Below are 19,217 nucleotides of genomic sequence, written 5' to 3'. Positions count from 1 at the left end.
CAGGGTGGTGGCGGTGGCCAAGTGGTCACGCTCGTGCCCCGCAGCAAGGAGGGCCTGCATTTGATTTCCGAGCGGGGCGTCTGTCTGTGTTGAGTTTTGTGCCCTCTCCCCTCTCCCCCTGCAAAGTCTCTTTCTGTTTGTTTTACAGTCGGGGCTGACAATTGCTCTGTGTTTCCCATTTAAGAAATTATCAATTAATTATTACATTTAGGCTAAATTGGACCGTAGTGAACGTTTGCCAATCGGACATTAATGGTCTCGGAATTAACGCGCCCTCTCGCTTCTTTGTTTGGCATCCCTTGGCCGTGCCACGTTGCGCTGTTTGCCTGTTGCTCCCTGTGCTGCTTCAATGTCGGTATCGGAAACCCAGGCACTGCCTCCGTGCCAGCGCCTGTTGGGCCCTGCTGTTGGAGAACGTTCGGTTCGCTCTGATTGGCTTCGTTGAAACCAAATGGAAACCGTGCGAAGTGATCCTTCCATTGAACCTGCATTGTCACGTTCCTCCTCCGCTCAAAAAGTCAATCCGTGTCGTTGAGAACGGGCGGTGCTACTGCATTCGGCGGTCTTGTCAAGCTGCCGGATGCGGTTCTGTATTTAACTGCCTGACATCTCGAGGGCGTCGCTTAAATCAGAAGTAAAAGGACCGCGATGTTTGTGGCAGTTAGGTGCCGCCACTCCCCGCCAGTCTTATCGGACGAACGCTATTACGCATGCGTTGTGTTTCACAGACGAGTATAGGCGTCTGCTAACGATACCGCGACATGGTTCTACCCAATAAACTCATTTGCAGCTAATTTTGATAATTCAGAAATTCAGACCGAACCATTAAAAAACCATCGGTCTCTCGCTTTAGCCGCGGGCGCTAACACCGCGTGATTCATCGCGACTCGCACCAATCCCGGCAGCAACTGGCCGTGCCAAAAATAAGGGCTTCACCAAAATAGCGCCGTGACCACGGGGCCGGCGGGCGCGGAAGAATGCGCTCAAGGGCCGCGAGCGGAGGAACGGAGCGGAGGAACGGAGAGAGAGAGAGAGAGCCGACAGCCGCGGCAGAGCCATGGCGGCGTCGTGGCGCCGTGTGTCCGCGACGCCGGCGCTGCTGCTCTGGCTGCTGCTGTTCGACCTGACCGCCACCCCCGCCCTCCCGCAATCGCTGTCCCGCAGCTTCAGCCCGACGTGCCGCGTGGGGCCCAGCGGAGCGATGCTGTGCGATCGCTGCGCCCCGGGCTACGCGGGAGCAAGATGTGACAGGTGAGAGGCGCCGTGGGGTGCGCCGCCACTGGGCCGTGGCGCAGCGTGGAAAATTGATTTCCGTGCCGCGTAACGTCGAGCACCGTGTTGCACGTGTACCGCTGTCTTTCACTATCTCTGCGCGATGCATACGCCCAGATCAGTTTATGTTTTCAACACCGTAGAACATTTAACAGCAGTGCTCGTTTACGATTTTAATTCTCTGAAATATCCTCAGTGCCGCAATGTATTAAAATGTTGAGCTCTCCAATGCGTTGTCATGTCGTTCTGCGCACTGTTCTTCACGATGTCCGACGTTTTGTTCCACATGCGCGGGGGGCTTCTTCATGACCTCAATCGAATTGAACATAGTAGCATTACATGTTTGCTTGTATTGCAAACAAATTTTTTAAGAAGCAGTTACAGTATTTACATTCCGTGGCCTACAATGCATCGTTGTATATTCACTGGCTTGGCGGTGCCTGTGCGAGTCTCGTAAGAAGTTGTGCCACTGAAATTCTAAAAGTAGGCTGAGGCTTTTCTATTTTCTGTGCTGCCTCTTAGGGTAAAGCACGCTGCGTCGTTTTCCCAGAATAGAACTTCAAGCGGAGGTTGTCTTAACCACTGTGCACCAACTTTATCTTCTACGCTCGCCGTGTTGGCTAATGAACAAATGAACATGTTGTTGTTGCTGTTGTTGTTGCTGTTGTTGTTGCTGTTGTTGTTGCTGTTGTTGTTGCTCTCATCGGTAACTCCCCACCGCCAGGCAAAGGCCTCCCCCATGCCCTCCTTTCCCCAGCTGCTCCTGTCCAGTAGTGACCTCTGACCTCTGTGAGGCCATCTCTCTACGACCGCCGCCGCTGCTGCTGCTGCTGCCGTCTCTTCTGCCGTCTCCCTGTGCTCCGTTCCCCTCTCAGTCACCGCTCGAGCCGAGTCACGTGTGTCCAACCCTCGTCAGTTGCTCTCGTGATGTCTCTGCTCGCCTCCACTTCATTTGTTTTGCTTTGTTTGAAAGATGAAGAAGAGATTGTTAACAATAAGCGGTGCTAAATCTCATCAGGCACGATGGTGACCTCTGTTATTTATTTACTGATTAATTCCTTAACCCAACACTTTGACTCACTGGTAATGCAGTAATTTCCATCGATCTTAAGCGTTATTTTTTGTAAAAATTTCCCCAGATCTTCACCCCTGTCGATGTTTATTTGTCTTCACTTTGAATACTGTAACCATGCACATTTAGAAATCCACAGCTGGATGACGGCCTTCCCACGCCGGGAAGATCTTGGGGGCAGTCGACCTTACTTCACCGCACCGGCCAATGCGGATTGGTGACAATGGACAGAGTAGATGTTGCAACAGTCGAGGGCAGCAATGGATTTTGCTGCCCTGCACTCTGCTGAGAGTGTAGCCGCACCGCAGCCTACACCACCGTTTTGTGCTTGGTGGTCGCCCACCCAGGCGCTACCCCGGCTCAATCCTGATTAACTTCTCGAGTTGCTCAGCTGCGGCAGAATGGTAGAGTCCGTCGCCCGCTGTGCCGGCGTGTGTGTGTGCGGCATGCCACCTGTCCATCACGATCGCACGCCGGATGTAAGCGATGCTAGCGGCACACGCGAATCCCCGTCTCTCGTGCCGGCATTCACTAACCAGGCGGATATCTGCGCAAGCGATCGCGCAGATATCTACCATCAACTGGTTGGACTTGAGAACGCGGGCTAATAAACATAGATTCATTTCGTATGTTTACGAGTACAGTTTATATGTTGTTTGTCTATTAACTGTGATTCTTAAATATGTTATTGTTAGTTTTAATGTTAGGTGGCCAGCTGGTTCAAAAACGTAATCAACAAACTAACTAATTAGCGAATTAACGAATTAACGAACTAAATCACAGGTAGCGTCTGAAACCCAGATTCGAACCCAGCATCTCAGCAGTGCCGGCTCAGCACTCAGCACTCTGAGCCACCACCACGCGGCCTCCTCTGGTAGCAATCGCGGCCGAAAAGGCGTCCCTTGTGTTGCGCTGCGGGGCCCTGTTAGCAGCGAGAGCAGCTCGAGGCGGACTGCACGACGCGCGCGTCTGTGCTGCGTCAACACGGAGACAACGAGCCTCCTTCAGAGAATGACCTGCGGCACACGGAGCCCGTCTGGCAGATTTAACCCCGTCCCAGCTGCCTCGAAACTTTACGAGCGCGGCCGGCGATGTATTTTAGGGAGGTCGAAGGTCAGGCGCCACCTGACGCCCGTCCGCTCTGCCCGCCTGTGAAAGGAGGCCCTTGAAGGCTCACGGATGCGGACAGCTGAGGCGGGACGCTGGGATGCATCGCTCATGCTGACGAGGGCGTCTGTTACAGATCGCTCGCAGCGCTGATAAGTCCCGGAACATTGGTTCGAGTTCATAGCAACAACACCACCACCACCACCACCAGGGCTGGGTGGTGTGTGAGGCGCCCGTGGTTGTACGCTCAATGTCGCGATTGTCCACGCAGCTGACCCTGCGGGGGAGGGCAGGGTGGGGTGACCAGCGGAGCAGTTGACCCCGCGGGGGAGGGCAGGGTGGGGTGACCAGCGGAGCAGTTGACCCCGAGGGAATGTTTCAATGTGACTGTGTGTGACGGTTTGAGATTTCTTTGTGAATGTAAATTGGAAAGTGACCAATTTAATAACCTGCCCACGATGATATGTTGTGTAGCTGTGTGAGTGCCATTGCCTATGGCTATGACTGACTCTCTCCTCTCATCAACAAAAAGTGTTTTGGGAAGCTATTTGTATAGGAGCACCTCATCCAATCCCCCCTGATGGCGGCGCTTTCCCCCGTGGTGTGCGTCGTCGCGAGACGCGCTGCTTCCACACGCTCTGTGAACCCTCCCCATTTCCCTGTGACGAAAACTGTTGTAAAACGAAAAAACATTTATAACCTGTAAATGCCTACCACCGGTTTGGCTCCGTCAGAAAATATTTTCGCGAGTCTCCGCCGCGGCGGCGCTCACGTTCACGCGGTTGCTCCGTCGCAGGTGCGACGACGGCTACTACGGGAGCCCCGGCGTGCCCGGCAGCACCTGCCAGCCGTGCCAGTGCAATGGCAACGTGGACCTGTCCACGCCGGGCGCGTGCGACGCGGTGACGGGCGAGTGCCTGCGCTGCGTGGGCCACACGTCCGGGCGGCACTGCGAGCGTTGCGCCACCGGCTACTTCGGGGACGCCATCGTCGCCAAGAACTGCCAGCGTGAGTGCAGAGACCCTGCCGCCATCACCGCCACCTTCTCCGTCACTGACAGAACATCTCCAGAGTTTTTCATCGCTCGCCGAGTCGCCGTCGTGCCTGTCAGCGGTCGGGACGCCGTCGGCTGCGGAGTCGGGTGATGGGCCGCGTTGATGCCGCTCGGGTAGGCGGTGGGGCCGTACCGATCTCCGTGGCCCCGAGCTCGTGGTGGAGGTCCCGCATGTCTTTGCGAAGGCCAGGGCTGTCCACAGGACAAGCACTACGTGGGAATGGACTCTGTCTGTCTGGTATAGAGATGGTGTCCAAACGTCTCACTGAGTGTCCCCACGTCTCCGTGTCCCCATTATGTTAGTTTCTCCGCCTTGGATGTTGTATGTGCACGTTTAACTTAGTTTGCACCGTACATAGCCAACCGTGCTAATCAGTGGTGCGAGGGAAGGACAACAAACTAAACACAAAAAGCAGTGCGGCTGTATCTCACTGAGTGTCCCCACGTCTCCTGTTGCTGTGTTGCGTGATAAAAGGGGCACTTTTCAGCCATTATTCTGGTGAGTTGTGCAGGGCTGTGTTCAGTGGGTGGGATGAGAAGCTGTCAGTTCACTGAGCAACACAGGCTCTGAGATTCCACTATCTGTGTAAACAACGGGAGACGAGAAAATTGCCCCAGCTCTTGTGAATTCCCCGAGTGTTTGATGACAGCCTGCCGCTAAAATGTTTCCAGAACTATCGCGTGCGTTATCGGGCCCTGGGGAAACCATGATTACAGCGGCGTGTGCTTGTGTTTATAGTCTCACCACGGTCTGTCTTAATATCATAAGTACGGGCAATTAAAATCGATGCTCCAGCAATGTATATATAGCCTGCGAGAAGGCGTTAGGTCGTCGTCTTCTTAGAGGCGGCATGAGGGTACGGGGGAACTGCGTCCCAGCGGCCGCGTCCGCGTCTCGCTCACCAACCCCGTGGGTTCAGCGACGGCGGTGGCAGGGGATGCCGACTCGGAGGGCACTTCGCACCCCTTTATGGGATATAGATGTCGTTGTGCAGCTTTCAGCTTTGTGGAATCGGTACGCGGTTAAAGCATTCCGAGAGCGACGGCCTGCCGCTTATATTCGCCAGGGCTGGCGTAGGCTTTTTTTGGCAGCGATGTTGACCGGATGAAATCTTCGCGCGTTTCCTCTGCGCGTGTGTGTGTACGCGTGTGTGTGCACCCCGCTCTCAGCTTGCAAGTGCAGCTCCAACGGCTCGCAGTCGAACACGTGCGATGCCGTGACGGGCCAGTGCGAGTGCAAGCCCAACGTGGCCGGGAGGCAGTGCGACCACTGCGTGGTGAGAACCGGCCCTGCACATCTCACACCGCCCTCTTCCGGGGCCGCCGGTGGAGTCTGTGGCACGTGGTTTCTAGCAGCCACGTGCCAGAGTGAGAAGAATGCTGGATGTGGTCTTGCCGGGTGCGGAAATATTTTTCCTGGTCGCCGAGCCCAACAAACAAAACCCGGCGGCACTGCTCAATAAACCCGAATCCTGGCCACGGCTAACGTCAGCGGCGTGGGATCTATGGGCTTGTCCTGGGTGCCCTTTTACCAATGTTTCACTGTGGCTCGGTACGGTTAAAGAAACCCGAAAACCAGCACGGCATGGGGATGCGTTCGTGAGCGAACTGGCAGTTGCCTATTACTTTTAATTATTCACATAAATCTCGCAAACCTAGGAACGTGTCTGGATGGGTTGGACTACTTTTTGAACAATCTTTGAAAAAAACAATCCCCATATCTGCTGTTCTACTTTCATCCCTCGCTGGCTCCCTTTCCTCTGCTGGAAACCTTCCAAACGTAGTCGCTGCTGAATTTCAACCTTCGCCACCAGCGTCTCCCACGCTGCGACTTCACCGCTGCGCCTTTGCTCACACTGCCCGTCCTCGTTTCTGCGCTCCTTCTGTTTTCCTCCCTTGTCTCTCTCTTTCCCTCCGTCCATCCGTCTGTCCTTTCTCTGCCTCCGCGACGCCGCGCCGGCGAAGCCCAACTGCTGGTGGGACGCTCAGCAGCGCAAGTGCCAGCCGTGCCGCTGTAGCCTGGAGGGCGCCGCGTCGTCCACCTGCGACAAGCACGGCCGCTGCGCCTGCAGGCCGGAGTTCTCGGGGAAGCGCTGCGAGTTTAACAAGCAGCTGCTGCAGCAGCAGCAGAACAGCCTCGCCGGGGGCTGCCCCCGCGGCTCCTACCGCAGGGCCGGCCTTCCGCACGCCGGCGGGGTACTTAAGCGGGCGGCGCCCCCACCCAAAGCTCACACTCGCTCGCTCCTTCGCTCGCTCCTTCTCACGCTAGCTCCTTTGCTCGCTCGCGACGGGCTGCGGTTTCTGATTGTTCGCACTGCGCTCGCTCCCGCCCCGTGGGCTGTGCTGCACCAATAGGCAGCTGCTGCAATCTTCGTTCTTGTGGCCTCCCGTAATGCGCAGGCGATCTATGTGCGTGCCAGCAGGCGTTCTCGCTCCTACGCTGCGAGGCGGCGTGCCACAATGGTGCGACAGCGAGAAGCCGACTTGCAATCCAGAGGTGGCCGGATCGATTCGCTCTCCGTGCGAGATTTCGTCGCATATTCCTTAAGTCCCCCCAACCCCACCGTCTCTGTCCGCCCCAACGGTATTCATGGGTACGGCCACAGACGAATCAACAGGTCAAGCGATAGTGAAGTAAAGTGTGGGTACTTTCACCACTTTGAAAACATCTGGCCAGGATGGAAGAGTAGGCTAAAAACAACCTCGAGAGAGCATTTCCTCTAGAGCTCCCTCCAGTGGAGGCCCTTCCGCCGACAGTGGCGCGAGCACAGCAATTGCAGGACTACCCCTTTACCTACCTTCCCAAGTAAGATGCACGGGTAACAGTCGTCTGTGGTCTCCGTGTGTAAGAGGTCGTGACGTGAAGTCACGGGCCGTAGCTTCCCCGCCAGGCGCCCCTAGAGTTCCTCACGAGTCCCGCGTCAGCGCAGCAAGCACCGGGTCTCGCGGCTTGGGTTACGGCAAACGGGACCCGCGTTCTGTTCCGCCCGTGCGTTCCGTGCCCCTGCAGGCGCGCCACTACGGGATGAGCCAGCCCACGGGGTGCGCGCCCTGCAACTGCAACTCGTTTGGCGCGTTCTCGTTCGACTGCGACGAGAGCGGCCAGTGCCACTGCCAGCCGGGCGTGGTGGGACGGCAGTGCGACCGCTGTGCGCCGGGATACTACGACTTCAAGGAGGGCGGCTGCACCAGTGAGTCGCTGCAGTTTACTAGTGACACACAAAGACAACGATTCCCCCCACCCTCACCCCCCCACACCGTGTAGCCATAACGGTACACGAGGGGGTGGGTGGCCAGCACCCCGCCCGGCCGCCTTTGCCTCCCCAATAGTGATGTTTACTACACACCGCACCAGGTACTCATTTGAGGCTGAGTCGACCTAGGGGAGGTCCAGGACCGATTCAGATAATCGTCACTGGTGTTGGCCGTGAGGGGCAATCGAACTCGGGTCGCCGGGTTCGTAGCGCAGCATAGCGCTAACTTCTATACTACCGCTCCCCATCTACTCCGGGTGTCTCGTGAGAGGGGCCCCAGGCTGCTGCGGTTGTATGCCCCCTCTCTGTATATTTGGTGCATTTCCTTTACGGTTTGACCACCACCCATGTCCTGATGATGCCAAACGCCCCATTTGTAATTTCAGCCTGGGTTACTTCAGATCTTGTAGTCACATGCGACGAACGAACCGTGGAGCTGAGTAAAAGTGAAGAGGAGCCGAACTAGTGGAATGTCTTTGTCTCTGTGCGTCACGCAGGGTGCGAGTGCGACCACACGGGCCACAACTGCGACGCGGTGTCCGGGCGATGCATCTGCCCCCCCAACACGGAGGGGGCGCGCTGTGACCGCTGCTCCCCCAACTGCTGGGGTCACGACCCGGCGCATGGCTGCCAGGTGAGTGCCCGCACGCGGGGACAGAAGTCGGATACCTTGGTCACCGGGTTCCTCAAAGACCAAAGGTCCCCCGTGTAGCCTTGAACAGACTCGGGGGGCAAGTGTCGTGAGCGAGTAGCATCCGTGAAGGCCGGCTAGGTGCACAAATAAGTTTGTGGCCAGCACCACGCCCAACCGCCTTTGTCTCCTCAGTGGCGATGTTCACGCACCGGAACCAGGTACTAGGGGAGTCGATATCGGGAAGGCCAGGACCAGTTCAGATAATTGACATTGGTGTTGGCCATGAGCGGGAAATGCCGGGTTTGTAGCACAGGGCGATTACCACTATGCCAGTTTAACACGTAGCAAGCTTTCGCGACCAATATTATTCCTAAAGGTGTTTTGGGTTAGATTGCATAAGTATAAATGTGTCAAAACCCTCCACCACCCGAGACAGCCAATTAGTAAGGGGTTTGTCACGTAAATAAAACGCCAAATAGTTACTACTTCAGCCCACCGGTGTGTTGGAGAGTAAATCCACAACATATATAATGTGAGTATGACGTTTCGCTGGTAATTATTATGAACCACTCTGCCACCACCCCATACATTTAGACATAAAGATTCCCCACACTCACACACAATCCCCAACCTTGCTGCCGGGATGCACTCCAGTACAATCAAATTTCTGCTACAGTCAAGAGCTAAATAAACATTAACATGTAAATCACGTGAACCAAATAAAATGATGCCAACTTTGAGCTTGGGGATGAAGTTAAAACACTTGAATTTTACTGCGACTGACAAAGAGACGACAGTGCCTATAATCAATGCTGCTCTTCTCAATGCCACAATGTGGGGGAGCGGGTTTCCGTGCGTGGGCCCGCCTGGAGTTGTGCCCCTGTGCCCCGCAGCACTGCGAATGCAGCCCCGCGGGCACGCTGAGCCCGCAGTGCGACCAGCGGAGCGGCCGCTGCGACTGCCGGCCCGAGTACTCGGGGGAGAAGTGCGGCGAGTGCCGCCACGGATTCTACGGCTACCCGCGCTGCGCGCAGTGCCGCTGCGACCCAGCGGGCACGCGGGCGGACGCCTGCGACGCCGTCTCGGGGTCCTGCTCGTGCTCGGAGCCGGCGGGGCAGTGCCCGTGCAAGGTGAGGAGGTCGCGCGGTCGGTGGCCGCCAGCGCTGACCCCTCGACCCCGATCGCGTGCGCCCGGTAATCCGCCCGCACGCCGGTCGACGCCGGGACGGTGTACGGCGGGCAAGCCGCTGTGCCCGCCACTTTCCCGACGTCGAGTTGTGTTCAAGTTTGTTTCGTGGGGACCGCGTGAGCGTTTCAGAGAGTCTCGTTTGCAAGAGAGACGTGGGTCACCGAAATAGCCAATGAAAAACAAATAAATCAGAGTACAGCAATGAAGCACAATTAGAAATCGGAAGGCATTCAATCGTGCCGCGAACACACTGCACAAACATAAATCAACTGAAAATAATAAATCCCCCTTAACACAAGTTCACTCGGGCAGACCACTTTGAGCTTCATCATCGCACAATTACTCACTCTGTTACAGACATGTGCCCCAAATAATGTCTAATTGTCAGCAGCCACATTTTTGTAATTCACTACAGTCTATCTACCACCACTACTCAGTAGAGAAGTCCATGCTCAGTCGAGCGTGTGGTGGCACTCCTTTGCCACTGGAGGATCTGATGCTACGGTGCAAAAAAATGACATTCTCATCTCACGTACAATCTGTCTATGGGACGACCACTGTCCTTATCCGAGAAAGCAGCACTCAAATTTGAGTGCCTCCAGGGGGATGATGTGATGCGGTAAATTCACCGGTCGACGATGCTGACAGCGGTGGAACTGCAGAGAGCTGCTCTTTGTCGTATTAGGAGATGTTTATGGCTGGCCGGCCTCCCAGGTTTACAGCGAGACAGCGAGTGTGGCGATATGGAAACGCGTCAAACCAAATACAAAGACAACAAGTGTAAACTTCCCGGCAAAGTTATTGAGTCTGCGAACGAACACCCACGTCTTCTCAAGATCAACCAAACGCACCCCCGGTGTGCCGCAGAGGCACCGCTTGTGTACGCAGACTACACACAGACACAGCGTGACGCGGCTCCACGCGCTGCTCAATTTGTCTTGGGTTTAAATCTCGGTGCCTGAATGCAGACCCAATAAGCAGCAGAGTTGTAGAAAATGGTCAACAGGCTTCTTGACTTGGGCAGGGTTATTGTGAGACATCGGGGAAAATCGACAATAGGTGGGAATCCCAAAGTGGATGGATGCAAGGGACGGTGCAGAGAGAGAGAGATACGAGATGTGTGGATGAGTGGCTGAATTAATGAGGGAGATTCATAGGGACAGTAATTATCGTCGCAGTGATATAATAGTTATGAGGAGGTAACTGACCTTCAGTGAGCGAAAGTAGCGAATGAGTGAGTGAAGTTCACGGGAACATTGACCACGGTAGTGTCTGTAGACGAGTGATCAGGAGGCGACTGACAGCTGTTGAATCGGTGCCCGATCGACGTCGACGCCACTCGCCGACCGCGTGCCGACCGCCCCTCTCTTCCCTCCCTCACCGCCACGTGCAGCCCAACGCCCACGGGCTCAAATGCGACACGTGCGGCCCGGGGATGTTCGGCCTCCACGCCGGGAACCCGCAGGGCTGCAGCCAGTGCTTCTGCTTCGGGGTCTCCTCCGAGTGCTCCGAGGCGCTGGGGCTCGTGCGGCAGGAGGTGCGACACCGCCACCACTATGAACACCGCCACCGCCACCGCTTTACGGAACTTTACTCTGCTCGCTTGAAATGTCATCATCGTCGTCGTCGCGAATTATTTATGCCACACGCTTCCCATGCAGTACATTTCATGGGTCCAGCGGCAGTTTAGCCTAGCGGACCCCAGGTAGCAGCTTTCCCCGTGTGCCCATGATCTGCGAGTAGAATTAGTCCACCAGTAGGGGACGATGTCGTGATGTGAAATTTCCCAATTAAGTAATTTCCGAGTAGTATATGACATTTGACAAATTTGGCCCATTACGCCACGAGGGTCCATGTGGAGTAGCCAAGGGGCTCCATGTGGAGTAACCAAGGGGGTTCATGTGGAGTAGCCAAGGGGCTCCATGTGGAGTAGCCAAGGGGGTTCATGTGGAGTAGTCAAGGGGCTCCATGTGGAGTAGCCAAGGGGCTCCACGTGGAGTAGAAGCGTGGATGAGTGCGTTCCCGGTGTGGTCGCGCCGCGTGCAGGTGACGCTGGGCCACGAGCAGGCGGTGCTGCCGGTGGTGGACCAGGCCGCGCTGCGCGAGACGACGCGCGGCGTGCGCTACCAGCGCCCGGACGTCGTCGTGAGCGCCGACGAGGCTCTGCTGGAGCTGCCCGGAGAGCCGTTCTACTGGAGGCTGCCCAAGCAGTTCCTGGGCCACAAGGTCACTCCCTCCTTCGTCTGATTCTTTCCCTTCCTATCATTCCTCTTGCCGTGTGAATCGAAATCTTGTTGTTTGACTTGCATCCCACTGGGATTTTTGCACACCGCGTTGGTGTACGGTGTTTTTTCTGCAATATTTTGCTGTCTTTTCTTGGATTTTCTGTTTGCACTTAGTCACATATTCACTTTAAGATATTTTTTGTTCATGTTTTAGTTTTTTGTTTGTTGCGGTTGCACCCGATTCAAGAGCCGAATGGCTCACAGGGCTATACCCAGAGGTGTGGACTCGAGTCATGTGACTTGGACTCGAGTCAGACTCGAGTCATGAATTTGATGACTTGCGACTCGACTTGGACTTGCATAACAATGACTTTGTCCCACCTCTGAGATGTGGACTCGAGTCATGTGACTTGGACTCGAGTCAGACTCGAGTCATGAATTTGATGACTTGCGACTCGACTTGGACTTGCATAACAATGACTTTGTCCCACCTCTGGCTATACCTAATAAATGAACTTGAACTACTAACGCTCTGGCCAAATTAGTAGTTGTACAGAAAATGGCTTCAGTTGATGCGAGGTGGTGAATTGCTCCAATGCGTTTTTTTTTTATTTGAGACCACAGTGGTTCACTGCTGTGAAATCTCACATAGGGACTCATAGACTCACATAGAGACCTACAGACTCGCATAGAGATCCATGCACTGGACATCTGTATTAAATATCTTATCAGATTCCTCCAGTACAAATCAATATTCTGATGCATATACTCACAATGTGTTCACAGTGATTCACGACTGTGCAGTGTCACGTACTGTGAGGGCTCGCTTACAGCACTTGCCCCAACAGTCTGTTAAGGCTATGCGGGGATCTTTGCCTTTTTGCTCGCGGTATCAACGGTTTTGACCGCGACGGCGTGTCGATCTGGCCGTGCGATGAGGCCGAGTTCGCCGGTCCGTGTGCCCGGCCAGCGCCACTGACGTCGGTGCCACCGTCGCCGCGTGTGCGTGCAGCTCTCGGCCTACGGGGGCACGCTGCGCTACAGCTTCTCGTTCGAGGCGCGCGAGGAGGTGGGCCCGTCGTCGCACGAGCCGCTCGTCATCATCAAGGGCGCTCGCAACCACGTCGTCATCGCGTACCAGGAGCGCGGCCCGCCGGCCGCGCAGCGTGCCGAGCACGCCGTCGCGCTCGTTGAGGTGGGGGGGGGGAGAACCTCGTGGGGCCGGTGATGGGGATGGGGAGGGGGTCTCCACTCTGTCTTTCGAATCCTTTCACACTCAGGTTGAAAGTGCTGATGCATTGGCCGTGATCTGCCCCGTCTGTCCCCTTCGAACACAGCTTGACCGCGAAGTTGTGCTGCTGTTCGGGACTTGTCCCGTTGATAGCCGGCCACGTTCAGCAAAAGGTTGCCCAAAACTTTGCGAGTATGATAACGCATGTTGTCCTGGGAGCTACCCCATCGGCTTCCTTACCGCTAACCTCTGCACGCCTCCCAAAAGCAAAGCGGACGTCTGATAACCGTTGCACAATCCACGCGTTCCACGCGCGATCTTGGGCCTGGGCTGTGTTTTGAAATGAAAATAAAAGTACCGCGCGGCCGGCGAGCTCACGGGCGTCGAGACCGTGCCAGGGCGGCTCGTTACCTGGCGTTGTGAGCTCCTTGCTGCGGTGTCCTCCCCCTGCTCCCCCTGCTCCCCGTGCCTCTGAACCCAACAGTACAATTGGAAGTATTTCAGCGGCGGCTCCGAACACGCGGTGAGCCGCTCCGACTTCCTCTCCGTCATCAACGACATCGACTACATCCTCATCAGAGCCTCGCACGGCCGCCAGATGAGGCAGTCCCGGTGAGTGACGCCGGCCGGAGTGAGAGCCCCCAATGTGCGCGCGCAGTACAGCAAGTGGACTAATCGTCATGTCCCCCATCTGTACGAGGATAGAGCGTTGCCTCCTTGCGTGCGTGCGCTTTTCCTTGGGTTATCCACTTTCCTCTCACGTCTATAATGAACACTCGTCGACTGGAAACATCTCTGAGCAAAATCCCACGGCAGGACCCTCGTTAAAGAGAGTCCCGCGACGACTTTGTGTGTGGCTCTCCTGGATCAGTGAGCTAACAACGAAACAGAATCTGACGCCATCCGTCACGCTCCAGTGCTGCCATCGAACCCCCCACGCCGCTCCAGGTGTGCAGGTGTCCAGGTGTCCAGGTGTCCAGGTGTCCAGGTGTGCAGGTGTCCAGGTGTGCGTTCTCTCACGGGGATTTTGTTCGCGGCGGTAATTCCGCAGGATCTCGGGCATCGCTCTGGAGGTCGGAGTGGAGGAGAACGGGAATTCGCTGAGCGAGCGAGCCCGGCAGATCGAGAGATGCGTCTGTCCCACGGGCTACTCAGGGCTGTCCTGCCAGGTACCAGAGACGTGCGGCACGCTCACGTGGGACAGTGTGTGTGTGTGTCTGTGTCGCCCACGAGGGAGACAAAGGTGGCCGGCCGTGGTCCTGGCCGCTCCACCCCTTTATGCACCATGCAGTCCTCAATAGGTGCTTGCTAATAGTTGCTGTAATAGAATATGTGAACTACACGTGGGATCTCTGTCTCTTGTAGGTATTGGCATGCATCTTTGACTTGAGCTATTTTTGTGTTGAATTTCATCTCAACCACACCACACGCATCACTGCCGTGTGCACCTGCGGCGTGATGAGCACGCCTGCGTGATTCGCGTGAAATCAATAAAAGTGCGTTCTTTCAATTTCCAACATCCACCATCTGCGGGACAGCTGCGGGATACCGCGTGTGCACAGGTCGTGCGGACAGCACGCGGGGACAGTGCTCACTTCAGTTTACTTCACCCGACGTGACCCCTGCTCAGCAGCCAGACTGTTTACGGAGAGAAAAAAAATCACAAAACATAAAAAACTCTCGCGGACTCCACGCCGGCGATTCCCTCGAACGACCCCTCGTCGCGGAGCCCCCCCACCCATGCCCCCCTCGGTCACCTCGGGATGCTGTTGGCATGAATGACGCCATATAAAATGTAATAATTCTTGTTATTGCCTCCTCTCTTCCTGCTGCACCGCTCGCCGCCCTCCCCCCACCGTCGGTGCCCGCTGACTGCCCCCTCCCCCCTCCGTCTCCTCACCCTGCCGTGCTCCCCCCGCGCCGCCCCCGTAGGAGTGCTCGGAGGGGTACTTCCGGCAGAGCGGGATGGAGCTGACGGTGCGGGGCGCGCGTCCGCACCACGTCGTGCCGCCCTGCGTCGCGTGCCAGTGCCACGGCCACTCCGGCAGCTGCGACGCCGACACGGGGAAATGTCTGGTGGGCACCGCACGGCCACCGTCACGCGGCCCCCCGTCCCCTCTCCCCGACGTGGGGTTCATTAACATGGGAGAGACGTGAACGTGATCTGCAACTCTTGAGCCAGTTACGGAAACTCCACGTTACTATTGTGGTTACGGGTGGGCCGGCGGACCAATTATTAGCGCACCGCGCTATGAACCCAGAGGGCTGGGTTCAATCCCAGGCCACGGCTGACGTTAGTGCCGAGTGATATTTGAACCGGTGCTGGGCCCTCCCTTCGAATACTCGCACTGACTAAACGTGGTGAAGTAAGGTCAAACAATCCCTATGATTGACCCAGCATGGGGAGGTCTTCATCCAGCAGTGGCTAAAAAACGAGCTGTAAATGACAGAGGGTGACTACTTCCCGCAGAGCAGTTCTCATTCTACCCGCTGGAGAGGGAGGGAGGGCTGCGTTGACCCCGATCGGGGTTTGAACCCGGAATATTCCGCCTGCGAGCCGCTCGCTCTACCGCTGCGCCACGCAGCCGGGTTACGTGTCCCGCCGGCCGCGACAGAAACTCGTGGCAGCCAACAATTGTTTCCACAAGGGATACTGGCGCAGCATTTGTTCCTGTAGGGAATGGGACAGGATCTCCGGGATTACCATCGACAGAGAGCCCTTCCTCCGTTTGAAAGATTTGTGTTTTGAAAAGGAACTCAAGTGGACTTGTAAAGGGCACGTCGTGAGCAATAAATATACCCCGCCAGCCCCAGCACTCCCACAGCTCCCTCCCGCCCGCTCCCTCCCCTCGTGCTCCCTCCCCCCGCTCTCTCCCCTCACGCTCCCTCCCCTCACGCTCCCGCTCCCTCCCCCGTGGCTCTGCTATGAGGGCGGTGCTAGCGCACTGTGGAGGCTGGAGGTGCCCCACGAGGGGCTCCTCTCTGGTGGGGACTGGGCAGCTCACAGGTGGGATCCGTGAAGTTCACCTCCCAGTTCATCACGGACAGGAGGAGTTCTACTGCAGGATAATTATCATCATTACTATCTAAAATCTACGCCGCTGCTGACGGACCGAGCCAGCGACATCGGCATTGTTAGCGTTCGTCACCTGATTCCAAACTGATTTTTAAAAGTTTCGTGAAAACTGGTATCGTATCGTAACGAAAATTACATCCCGTTAAATCGTGAGCGTCGATATCGTGCCTTTGCGTGAAAAGTGATACCATGGCCACCTGTGACGCCGGCCCTCCCACGCTCTTCCCGCAGAACTGCCAGCACAACACGGCGGGGGCGCACTGCGAGCTCTGCCAGCCGGGGTTCTACGGCGTGGTGCGCGGCTCGCCGGGTGACTGCCGCCGCTGCGCCTGCCCCTCCCAGGATCCGGGCAACAAGTAAGCGCTGCTGGCAGCGCCGTCACCGCTCGCTGACACCCGACCCGGCCACATGGCCCCAAACGCTGAACAAAAAGTGATTGAGAGATTCGGGGGTTGGTAGAGGTGCACAAACACAATTATTACAAACTGAACACATCTGGCAATGACGATGCCCCTTCCTCCTTCGAAACAGGGTGGTCTGGCACCGGACCCACCCACGAAACCCACCCCTAGCCCCGAGCTCCGACACGCAGTGTCTCCCAGATCACAGCAGAGACAGAGACACGTGTGCCCTTGGGGTCTTGGAGGCCGTCTCCGTCGACGATCGCCTATTTGGCTTCCTCGTTTTATTGACCTTGGAGGGATAATGAGCTCAGTTGACTCCCGGCTGAGATTCGAACGCACGCCCTTCTACTGGTCAGTTTTGTGTGCTAACCGCAGCACAATTCTCCCTGAAGTCTGCTTTAAATAAATATTTATATTCATGCAGCATGTAAAATTTAGCTAATTAAAATATATATATATATTACTTGCTATGGTATGTGGACCAGACCATGGAAATTCGCACGCAGAGAAGTGTGGACAGAGACCCACACTCGGAGTTAGCGAGAGGATCACGTGGGGTAGAAAACACACGCCGGTCAGAGGCCTCCTTGGGCACGAGTGACGGTGCGTGGGCCTGGGCAGGGCACCTCGTCGCCAGGACGATGGCCGGTGGTGGAGACTCACGACGAAGTGGCGGCTAAAGAGGGATCGAGCAAGCATGTGTCAGGGGGGGGGGGGTGGTGGGAATGGGGTGGCCTCGTTTCATTCCCTGCAGCAGGGCCCATACCCACCCGCTATGCTGCTGGTGTGTGCGGTGTGCGCGTGGAGGCGTGCGTGGTGGCGCTCGTGAAGTCGCCTGCGGCTGACGTGCCCTGTCCTCCTGCGTGCCGACAGCTTCAGCCCCACGTGCGTCACCGTGGGACAGAGCGACTACTTCTGCGACGCGTGCGCCGAGGGGTACGAGGGCCCACGCTGCGAGAAGTGAGTGCCTCGAAAAGCAGCAGTAGCAGCAGTAACAGCAAGTAGCAGTCGCAGTAGCAGCAGCAGCTGTGTGCTGCCTTCCCTTCCCAGAGCCGTTCCGCTGCTAGAGGCTCCTTTAAGTTGTGCAGAGCAACTCCGCCGAGGTGTAATTGCCACGTGCGTGACAATTCTTCTCTTCGTCGGTGTCACGTCACGATGCCGCGGTGCGCACGTTTAAACTGGCGCATGGCCAGCAGCGGGACGACTGAAGGGACTTGTACGAAAGCTTCAACTTCCCTGCCGCGAGATGGACTCGAACCGGTGTGCTAACCGTCACAGCACGGCAGCCTCCCTGTTTGTCCACTGCTTAAACAGTTTAGCGTTACATCACGGCAGCTGCCGACATCTCTGGCAGTCGGCCTCCCTTCCACGCGGTGACCTGCCCCACTTCGCCACGTTTACATGTTCCTCCTCCTCCTCCTCCCCCGTCCTCCTCGCTCACCTCGTCCCCCCCCCCCCCCCCGCGCAGGTGTGCCGCTGGCTTCTACGGGGACCCCACGTCTCCGGGCGGATCCTGCCAGCCGTGTGGGTGCCACGTGGCGGGCAGCACGCACCACCCGTGCAACCCGCACACGGGCCAGTGCTCGTGCCGGCCCGGCGTGATGGGGCGCCTGTGTGACTCGTGCATGCCGCGCCACGTGCTCGTGGCCTCCCGCTGCTTGTGTACGTACTAACCCCCCCCCGCCCACCTTCCACACTCCCCGGCCGCTCCGCTCGCTGTGAAGCAGGCCGTTCCGATTGCCACGGGAGATACGAGTGTTACGGCCCAAGTGGCCTGTGGCTCCGAGTAAAGCTGTTCGCGACTCACAAGGTCCAGCAGCCGTGTAGAATTGACACACAGTTCTGGGCACGCTCGAACGTTTGTCTATGTTACTGTATTTACGAACCTTCATGTTGGTGTGGGGCAGACAGTCCAAGACGATACAGCCTCGATGCCTGTCTGCAAGGGCCTCCTGAGTGGCCTCAATTCCTTACCGACGCAGAGCCACCCGCCGCAATGCACCCAATCTCGTCAGACCCCGGGGGCCAAGCAGGATGGAGCCTGGATCGCGCCGTGCGCAAGCCGCTTGTCGTGGGTGGCTGCGCGAATGCAAGCCGACTGCATTGGCTGAAGCGCGAGTAAAAAAAGTCACAAGTGGCTTCCTACTCAAACCAGAATTTAGGAATTTATTTATTCTGGAGAAATGCGATGAGCTTTCAAGCTCTTTGTCACAGATGTCCAGTATCATATCCATATCACAACCACTGTTGACTTCCCCACAAAGCGGTCCGCACTTTATCGGCCCCGGATAGAATATGGGCCGAGTGAACCCCCAACCAGGATGCGAACTCACAACCCTCCGCTAGCGGTCCGCTTTCTCCTCCACCACGGAGCCGCCTGGCCAGGGGTCGGCGCCGGCAGGGCAGCGTCAACTCTTCCGCGGCAAGGGGCTCGCCCCGGCCCAGAACGCGCGAGGTTCCGCTCGTCGCGGGTGACGAGCGCATCTCCTCGTGCGGAGGGCGAGCGATGGCCAGGAGCAGCGTCCACGGAGGGAGAGAGGGCCTCCAGGCCAGCCAGGGCCTCCAGGGCCTCCAGGGCCTCCTCTGCCTTCTCCTTCCCCGTGCGGTGTCTCCGCCGTGTGCCGTGCGCTTGCCGTGTGCTTGAGGGACATCGCGACGTTACAGAGCCCAGAGCTCATTTGGGCTGTGTTCCAAAGGCG

At 56.9% G+C, this 19,217-nt stretch overlaps 1 protein-coding gene across 2 annotated transcripts in view; it reads left to right on the top strand.

Annotated features, from left to right (window-relative positions):
• The window catches only part of LAMA2 (laminin subunit alpha 2), a 93,799-nt gene that overhangs the window by 48,257 nt on the left and 26,325 nt on the right, over positions 1-19,217 (top strand). For both annotated transcript variants that reach the window (XM_078604515.1, XM_078604514.1), the window contains exons 18-32: positions 1,165-1,251; positions 4,248-4,459; positions 5,676-5,782; positions 7,516-7,696; positions 8,257-8,393; positions 9,287-9,523; positions 10,976-11,119; positions 11,629-11,808; positions 12,820-13,002; positions 13,523-13,650; positions 14,090-14,207; positions 14,971-15,114; positions 16,346-16,470; positions 17,392-17,478; positions 17,987-18,180. In XM_078604515.1, the coding sequence (XP_078460641.1) occupies positions 1,165-1,251; positions 4,248-4,459; positions 5,676-5,782; positions 7,516-7,696; positions 8,257-8,393; positions 9,287-9,523; positions 10,976-11,119; positions 11,629-11,808; positions 12,820-13,002; positions 13,523-13,650; positions 14,090-14,207; positions 14,971-15,114; positions 16,346-16,470; positions 17,392-17,478; positions 17,987-18,180 (2,264 nt within the window). The remainder of the gene's footprint in view (positions 1-1,164; positions 1,252-4,247; positions 4,460-5,675; positions 5,783-7,515; positions 7,697-8,256; positions 8,394-9,286; positions 9,524-10,975; positions 11,120-11,628; positions 11,809-12,819; positions 13,003-13,522; positions 13,651-14,089; positions 14,208-14,970; positions 15,115-16,345; positions 16,471-17,391; positions 17,479-17,986; positions 18,181-19,217) is intronic.

The sequence above is a fragment of the Lampetra planeri genome, chromosome 22 (assembly GCF_965212315.1).
Source record: "Lampetra planeri chromosome 22, kcLamPlan1.2.h2, whole genome shotgun sequence".
In the NCBI taxonomy this organism is placed as follows: Eukaryota; Metazoa; Chordata; class Hyperoartia; order Petromyzontiformes; family Petromyzontidae; genus Lampetra; species Lampetra planeri.
Note: the sequence above shows the minus strand (reverse complement) of the source record. Positions and strands in the feature narration are given on the sequence as shown.